Source organism: Merops nubicus, unplaced genomic scaffold, assembly GCF_000691845.1.
Source record: "Merops nubicus isolate BGI_N331 unplaced genomic scaffold, ASM69184v1 scaffold46006, whole genome shotgun sequence".
Lineage (NCBI taxonomy): Eukaryota > Metazoa > Chordata > Aves > Coraciiformes > Meropidae > Merops > Merops nubicus.
The window spans coordinates 1804-10240 of NW_008615212.1; the positions used below are offsets into that span (position 1 = coordinate 1804).

Here is an 8437-nt window from a genome sequence, read left to right on the forward strand (position 1 = left end):
CTCTTCGAGATCCCCGACGAGGAGCGCTGCCTGGGGTTCCTCTCCGAGGTGCAGAGCATCCAGGAAGGTGAGCGGAGCTGTCGTCGTGTTCGTGGCGCCCTCTGACCCCCAGCAGCTTCTGACAGCACTGATTTGACTTCCAGCCCACCTGAAAGCTCCTCTTCCTGAACCTAAGGACTCTGCCAGCTGGCATGAGGTGGAGAAGACCCTGCCCTGCCTGTCTCAGGCCTCTTCCTCGGGTACTGAAGGGATCCCTTGTGTGCTCTGGGGCCCATACCATAACAGGGTGCTCGGGGACAGGGGGCTGTATCTGCTCCACAGTCTGGCCTCTGCCCCGTTTCCTCACCTCACATCACCCTGTGCAAAATAAAACATCTCTGTCCTTGGTTCTGTTGCCCTCGACCGTTCATCCCTTCCCGAGTTCCACCTCCTGCCGAGTGCCTGGGTTTGTGCACGCTGAGCTCCCCCTGCCTTCGCTGGGGCTTAGTGCCCCTTTCTCTCATCCCCACATCAGCAGGGTTGATACGTTGCTGCTACCATTGGCTTTGCCACTCTCTGTGGCGTTACGTCTTTTCCTTCTCAGCTGTGTTACACTGTTTCTCAGGGCACTGTGGTGGTGGTTGTCGTTGCAGGAGCTCAGGGCTTTGAGGATGACTTCAGCACTCTCAGCCTAGAAGAGAAACAGAACGTGCAAAACCACCAGCCGGGATCTCGCCGGGAGCCGCCCCCCCCTCCTCTGCCTCCCAGCAGGCAGTGAGTTACAGGGTCAATCTCTTCCCTTTTTGCCTCTCTTCCTCGACAGCAGGGCTGGTTTTAATTCTGCTCTCACTTCCTTCCTAGATTTCACCGAGAAAGTGCATCAAGAGACCAGCCAAAAGTGACCAACACCATGCGCAAGATGTTCCTGCCCAGCACCCAGTCAGGGCAGAGGGAAGGGCTCATCAAGCACTTGCTTGCCAAGAGGGAGAAGGCCTATGTCAACCTTCACAACTTCAGGTGAGGGCTGAGGCTGAGGGGTGGAGGCAAAGCTGGCTCATCTCTTCTGTGAACTCGGGCCTAGCCCAGGTTTGAAACCTGTCAGGTCTGGGCTGTGGCCAGCATGGGTGGCTCAGCCAGGATCAGTGCAGTCTGGAAGTCAACCTGCCTGTGGTGCAGCCTTTCCTGTTGGGTCCTGTCCCCTTTGTGTGTCAGATCTTCTCACCCTCAAGTAAGGCTGAAGCAGTTGGGCAGAAGGAGAATCAAGGCCCTACCTGGATATAAGGAAGAAATTTTTGGTGATGAGGGTGGTGAGCCCCTGTCCCAGGCTGCCCAGAGAGGTGGTCGCTGCCCCATCCCTGGAACCATCCCAGGGGAGGTTGGATGGAGCTCTGAGCACCCTGCTCTGGTTGGGGATGTCCCTGCTCCCTGCAAGAGGTGGTGGGACTAGGTGAGCTTTAAAGGTCCCTTCCAACCCAAACCATTCTGTGATTCTGTGACATGGTGTTAAAGGAAGTCAGATGTTTGCTGGCCCTGGTGAAATGTCTTTAGTTTTGTAGCATTCTGCAAAACCCCCAAGATGGTTGTCACAGAAAATGAGCCAAGCTAAGTTTGGCTGCTCCCAGTTCCCCTGTAGCTGGCACAGACAGCTCACGTGCAGTGTCTGCTCCCAGCATGGACACTGCCGTGCCTGCCCTGGAGAGACTGGGCTGATGTGCTTGTTACTGAGTTTTCTAACAGTCCAGTTCAGCTGCTTCTGTGTTGCAGGTTTTTTGTGGGAACGTGGAATGTGAACGGGCAGTCTCCAGACAGCAGCCTGGAACCCTGGCTGGTGTGTGACACGGAGCCACCCGACTTCTACTGCATCGGGTGAGCAGCAGGGAGCGCGTGTTGCCTACACGAGGTGCTGGGTTCCTGGGGGCTCTTGCTCAGGTACTGCTGGGCTGTGTTTGCCCAAAGCTCCTGTTGTGCTCTCAGAGGCTCCACAGAGCTGAGCTGTGTCTGGGAAGTGCTGTCTGAGGGCAAAGAGCCATTGGCAGGAGGCAGAGTCTCGGGTTGAACAGGCTGGCATGACATAACCAAGCAGATGTCCCCTGAGGCAGCACAGAGCTCTCTGCTTGTCCTCTGCCTGAAGCAATGCTGCACTGAGAGATGGCTGCTGGAGGGCCTTGCAGGAGGGTCTCAGGGGCACTGTGGTGAAATTCTGCTGCTTTATTTAGCAAGTGGGGATAAGGAGCTTCTCTTCCAAGAAGAACTGTTGCTAGAGGCTTCATGTTGGACCTTGAGATGTTAGTAAGACCTCCTTGCAGCCTTTTAGGACTTAAAGGGGCCTTTTGGAAAGCTGGGCACAGACTTTTGAGCAGGGTCTGTTGGAACAGCACAAGGGGGGATGGTTTGAAACTAAAAGAGGACTTAGACTAGAAAGAAGGAAGAAATTTGTGCTGCTGAGGGTGCTGAGCCCCTGGCCCAGGCTGCCCAGAGAGGTGGTCACTGCCCCATCCCTGGCACCATCCCAGGGGAGGTTGGATGGAGCTCTGAGCACCCTGCTCTAGCTGCAGATGTCCCTGCTCCCTGCAGGGGGTTGGATGAGATGACCTTGAAAGGTCTTTTCCTACCAAAACCAGTCTGTGATTCTCTGACCTTCCTGTAGAAAGAGGGTGATCTGTAGGAGAGGTGAGCTGTCCTAACTTGAGTGGCATTTTTAGGTTCCAGGAGCTGGACCTCAGCACAGAGGCTTTTTTCTACCTTGATTCTTCAAAGGAGCAAGAGTGGCTGGCAGCTGTGGAGAAGTCCCTGCACCCACAGGCTAAGTATAAGAAAGTGAGTTCTGTTCAGTGGCGTGGGGTCTTGTCACAGAGCTGGCACAACTGGAAGGAGAAGAGAAATGGGCTTCCCCTTCCCCAGCCAGCCCCAGGAGTGGTGACTGGAGAAGCCAAGGGTGTGTCCTGGCACGGGGGCACCTGTGTGTGACACGTACACCTCCTGAAATCTGGAGAGTCTGTTCCTGCCCCGCAGTTCTAGGGGGATGGTGTACTTTGAAATAGAGATTTATAAAGATGGGGAGCAAAGTAACTTCATAAAGCACAAGGCAGGTCCTGGGGAAGCAGCAGCTCAATAGAATCGTAGTGGTGGGTTCACCTTTCTTATCTCTGTTACCATCTCACACTTGCTCTGTACAAGCAAGGCGTGTCTAGGGCTGGTAAATGAAGCAAATGGCTTTTCCTTGGAGGAATGACATAACTTATGAGGCAAAACCTTCCAGAGGCTGCTGCTGTGGGACAGAATTGCTTCAGCTGTGGCAGCAGGACTTCCTCCTGGCTGGTTAAGAGCGAGCTGTTGGTGTTTGTCTCTGCCCTAGCAAAGCTTTCTGCTGCAGGTACCTGCCCTAAGCACTAGCTCCAGTAACTAGTGCTAACTAGTTTCCCTGCCTCAGCCCACGCGTTCACTGCCACACCCCTGTCCTGCTGGCTTTGAGCTGAGCTCTGTGGCATGTGTTAGCAGGAGCTGCAGCACCTTGCCAAGAGGGGAATCATGGAGAGGGAGCCCAGGGTCACGACCCGAACGGCAGAGAGGCTCCTGTCCCTTTACTTGTGTTCTAGGGGAATTTCTCCCATCCCCATGGAGGGGAGAGACCTGGGCACAGCTGCAGGTGGAGGGAAGTGACTGAAGCAGTAGATAAGACTCGTGGCCACGTGCAGATTCCACTCTGCAGAGCTGACTGAGTACTTGGGCTCTCCTTGAACTCTCCCATTTCAGCTTCTCCCCTCACTACACAGACTTAATCCAAATACATATGAATGCTTTTCTGCCTCTAAAGCAAGCGTGCAGCCTGTGCCCAGGATGTGTTGCCTCGTTGCTGCCTTGCAAAGCTGTGCCCCTGCTCTTCTGAGGGCTCGGGGAGCTCGTGGGCTGGGGAGCACGTTGGCTTAGCCTCTGTGAGAGAACCAGCGGCAGAGCCGAGACCCCTGCCAGGGCTGCAGGGCAGTGCCATGGTCACACCCCTGCCGTGGGCTCTGCAGTCCAGGAGAACCTCTGAGCTCCAGGAGACTCTGCCTTAGGGAACACATGGTTTGTGGAGAGCCAGGGGCCGTACAGCTCGGGGGCCTCTGATGCCCCCTGTGTCAGGCAGGTTGCTGTGGGAAGCAAGAGCCTTCTGCCCCTTGCCCTCGGGCACACGTCGCTGGCCCTGCTGCAGCTCTGAGCAAGCAGTGCTGAGCACCACTCCCAGCTGGGCCTGCAGGCCACGGCCAGCAGCTCTGTGTGCCTTGCCCCACCAGAGCCCTTCTCATGTCCTCTCTGGTGGCTTTGCTGGTTAGAGCACGAGGCTGAGGCTTCGCCAGCAGATCTGCTGCGTGCTTGTCAAACTTCTGCTCCCTCGCAGGGGAGCAGCAGAGCAGGGAGCACGGTGAGCTCAGCACCACTGACGGCTGCTGGGGGATGATGGATTGTCCTCCAGAGCCTTGTGCTGGGCCTGGAGGTCCTTTGGGTGGTGTCACAAGCAGGGATTGAGTCCAAGACATGACAGCAGGGAGAGCCAGAGCAGGCAAGCCAGAGCTGCATCCACACTGCTGTTCTGGGAACTCGGGTCCCTTTTGCTTCCGCAGGTGCAGGTGGTCCGTCTGGTTGGGATGATGTTGCTCATATTTGCCAAGAAGGATCAGCTGAGCAACATCAGAGAGATCATGACGGAGTCGGTGGGCACGGGCATCATGGGGAAGATGGTGAGTCACCGAGGGCAGCTGGGCGCCTCTGGTTTGGGTCCCCATCCCTGCCATCCCCACCTCCTCCCTGGCACCTCGCCTGCCCCCTTCCCCCACCACCCGCTCTCCCCAGGGCAACAAGGGCGGCGTGGCGGTGAGGTTCGTGTTCCACAACACCTCCTTCTGCATTGTCAACTCCCACCTGGCTGCCCACGTGGAGGACTTCGAGCGGCGCAACCAGGACTACAAGGACATCTGTGCCCGGATGAGCTTCGTCACCCCTGACGACAGCCTGCCTCAGCTCAACATCATGAAACACGAGTGAGTGTCTGCTGCTCCCTTCCTTTGCAAGTGGTGCTGGGCACTCCAGATCGACTCAAAGGTGTACAACAAAGTGTATAAATTAAGGGTTTTTTTTTAAAACCTGATACAAATGATTGATACTTCTGCAGTTAATATTTTAACCATTTAAATACTGAAAAGAAAAGGTGGAATGGATTAGTACAGGAAAGACTGCAAATACTAGATTACCCTTGCAAATCCACTCATGGAAATTTTGAGTTTTGACTGTAAACAGGAAGAGCTTTGATACTAGAGAGGGGTTTAGATTTTTAATCTTTAAATGAAACCTTCATGGAGTAAAGAGCAATTACCACGAGTGTTTCCTTCACTGCTGGCAGCGAGGAGGCTGCAGGTCTGTTGCAAGGCCCAGCGAGGAGCAGAGGAGGAGCAGGTGCTGGTGGGGAGTGGCTGGTGGGTGGGGTAGGGCAGGAATGTTCTGGAGGCTGGAATCTCCACAGGAACCTGACTTGGGTTTTGCCAATTCTGCACCAGTCAGTCTGTGCTGGGGAGATGATGCAGCAGTGGCCTGACCTGGCTAAAAGGCAGGCTGTGGAGAGCAAACTGGGAAAACTGTGGTGTCACATGAGGTGTGAGCTCACAGGTACCTGGACATCAGACTGGTCGATGTGCCAGCTCTGCTGTGCAGGCTCTGTCACCACCCTCTTCTGTGCACAAGAAGAGCCTGATGGGCTTTGTGTAGCTCGAGAGGTTCTGAATCTGGGTGAGACACACTGGTTTCACTCCATTAGAGAGCTGGTGGTGCTCTCAGGCTTTTCCAGACTTGGGCAAACTCCGGTGTCTCCTATCAAACTAAGTCTTCAGTCCCATGTGGGATTCCAAAGGAGATGGGCTTAGTAATGTAGCATCTGGTGCCACTGGAAATCTCTGCTGTCAGACTCCATCTTTCATGTTCCTTGTCTTCCATGTGTCTCAGCCTTAACCACCAGCAGCCAACCACCTCTTCTCCTATGCCCCTTCTTCCCCACATGACCTGCAGCACTGACTGCTGGCTCTTCTCTTCATGTTTGTCTGTGGTTTCAGTGTTGTCATCTGGCTTGGAGACTTGAACTACAGGCTCTGTCTCCCCGATGCCAGTGAAGTGAAAAATCTCATCAGTAAGAACGAGCTTCAGAAGCTGCTGATGTACGACCAGGTGGGTGAACTCTGCTCACCTGTGCTCAGGGCTTGTGAGGTCACCTTGGTTTAAGATGTGCCAGTGCTCAGGGGGGGCTGGCAGATGCTCTGTAGGCATGGATGTTAGACCCTGGGCAGAGCTCTGCAGCTCCTGGCAACATCAGCCCCCTCCACAAAACCAGGCCACACGTTATTCTGGGGTTAACTGGTGACAGTTTGGGCCATCACTGTGGAATTGTCTTTACATCTCATTGAAGAGTTCTCTCGTGTGTACAAGCTCAAACATGGGGATTTGTAACAGCGACAGAACCTGCTGTAATCAGTGATCTGGGAGAGGCATTGATTTGGAGACCAGGGCTTCTCTGCTCAGCCCGTTTGACCTAAATTCTGTGCTGTGCTCAGCATTGGTGAGACCACTCAGCATTTCTCTGCAGCAAACTGAAAACCAAGACAGCAGCAGATGTGCCTTAAGAGGAAGGACTGTACCTGTGAAAGCCGAACAGAAATAGTGTAATAGCATCTCTGGCACACGATTTAACAGTGAATCTGATTCTGTTCTGCAGCTCATTTCTGCTGTACTGCAGGGCTTTGTGTGAGAAACAACTGTAGCTTAGATTTTTGTGAGGAAAACAAGCAAGAAATTTTTCAGAAGAGTAAATGAGAAAAGGAGAGTAGTGGCAGCTCATCAGCCGAGCACACCCCTGGAGGCTTTTGCTAAAATGATTGACAGTGAGATATTAATGATGGTGATGGGTAAGCCTGAAAACTAATGAAGATATTTAGCACAAGTGGAGTAATTACTATTTTCCTTTAACTGTTGCTCTGTGCTGCCTGCGTGGTCTGGCAAACACCACTGGGCCATTTTCTGTTCAGGCTGTTCAGAAAACATTCCACTGATGTGTTGAATTTTCACCTTTGTTAAAGGTCTGAGGTGTGAGGGGCAGTTTGGGGTGTATCCCATGGGCACAGGTCGCAGTTGCTCAGCCTGCAGACCTGCTTTCTGACTCTGCTGTGTATCTGGAGGGGGGTTGGTTTGGTTTTGTTGTGGGTTTTTTTTAAAAGTGTTCTTTTCCTGCTTTAGCTGAACATCCAGCGCACTCAGAAGAAAGCTTTTGCAGACTTCACTGAGGGAGAGATTAAATTCATCCCCACATATAAGTACGACTCGAAAACGGATCGCTGGGACTCCAGGTAAATCAGCTGCCCCTGGACCTGTTCACCTATGGCACAGAAACAGTGTTCTCACAGAACTTGATTTCCTGCTTCCTGGAGCTGGAAACGCCTCCCAGTGTTACAGCAGTGCACAGACAAGTCTGTGCTCCTGTGTCTCCCCTCCTTTCTGCAATAAGCAGACCCTCTGTGCACTGACCAGGCACGTGCCATAGACCTCGGTCCCTGCTGGTTCCAGTAGATGGAGGCAGGTGGAGTGTGAACTCACAGGTAGCCCTGCACCAGAGGGGTTTTCTGTCACCAGGCACAGACAGACAGTAGAAAAGGAATTAGAGAAGGAAATGCTCTCTCTGAGTCATCCCATCCCTGGCTTGCACGCCTGCAGGGGTGGCTGTGCTGCAATAGCAGCAGCAGCTCCTGTGTGGTGCCTCCACAGATGTGTGCATCTGCTGCAGAAGCTGCTCTAGATGGAGACACTCCCAGGAAGGAGTTTTCAAACCATAGAGTGACTGGACCTTACTCTGCCTGTGTTTATGCATCAGCACTGTAGTTAATCTGGAGGAGGATAACCCAGGGTTCAGGCTTCATAACATAATAGTGATGGCTGAGCAGACTTTCTGTAGTGGGAACAATAAGTGGTGGATCAGGTTGCCATGGGCAGAAAGGTCTGGCAGCAGAAGAAACCAGTGCAGCCTGGGTCACAGCACACACAGCTCCGGGCTCTGGAAACAGCCTTGCTTGAGGCTGTTTTGTTTCCTGATCCTGGAAAGGACAGGACTTTGAGCTGCCCTGTGGGGAAATGGGGAGAGAGCAGAAGAATTAGGGCAGTGTTTAAGTTGAGGGAAGGGATAGAACAAGTCCATCCCATCACTGCTTCACGGCTGGGGTGGACGGGGCTGCCTGGCTGCAAGGAACAGCCTGGGTGGTTTGTGGGGAGGGGTGGATCACCCTGGGAACCTGTTTGCAGTGGGAAGTGTCGCATGCCAGCGTGGTGCGACCGCATCCTGTGGAGGGGAGGGAACATCAGCCAGCTCCGGTACTGCAGCCACATGGACCTCAAGACCAGTGACCACAAGCCCGTCAGCGCCCTGTTCCGCATCGGGGTAAGGGCTGCC

The 8437-nt window shown here is 53.8% G+C and overlaps 1 protein-coding gene across 1 annotated transcript in view; it reads left to right on the forward strand.

Annotated features, from left to right (window-relative positions):
* Positions 1–8425, forward strand: part of LOC103775006 (inositol polyphosphate 5-phosphatase OCRL-1-like) — a gene marked incomplete at both ends in the record, with an annotated part of 10167 nt that extends 1742 nt beyond the window's left edge. Inside the window, 11 exon segments of the mRNA XM_008942447.1 lie at positions 1–67; positions 144–239; positions 633–753; positions 841–996; positions 1744–1845; positions 2682–2796; positions 4581–4697; positions 4810–4997; positions 6060–6171; positions 7234–7343; positions 8290–8425. The exon segment at positions 1–67 is cut by the window's left edge and continues 27 nt beyond it. Of these exon segments, the coding sequence (XP_008940695.1) occupies positions 1–67; positions 144–239; positions 633–753; positions 841–996; positions 1744–1845; positions 2682–2796; positions 4581–4697; positions 4810–4997; positions 6060–6171; positions 7234–7343; positions 8290–8425 (1320 nt within the window).
* Positions 8426–8437: the final 12 nt, after the last annotated feature.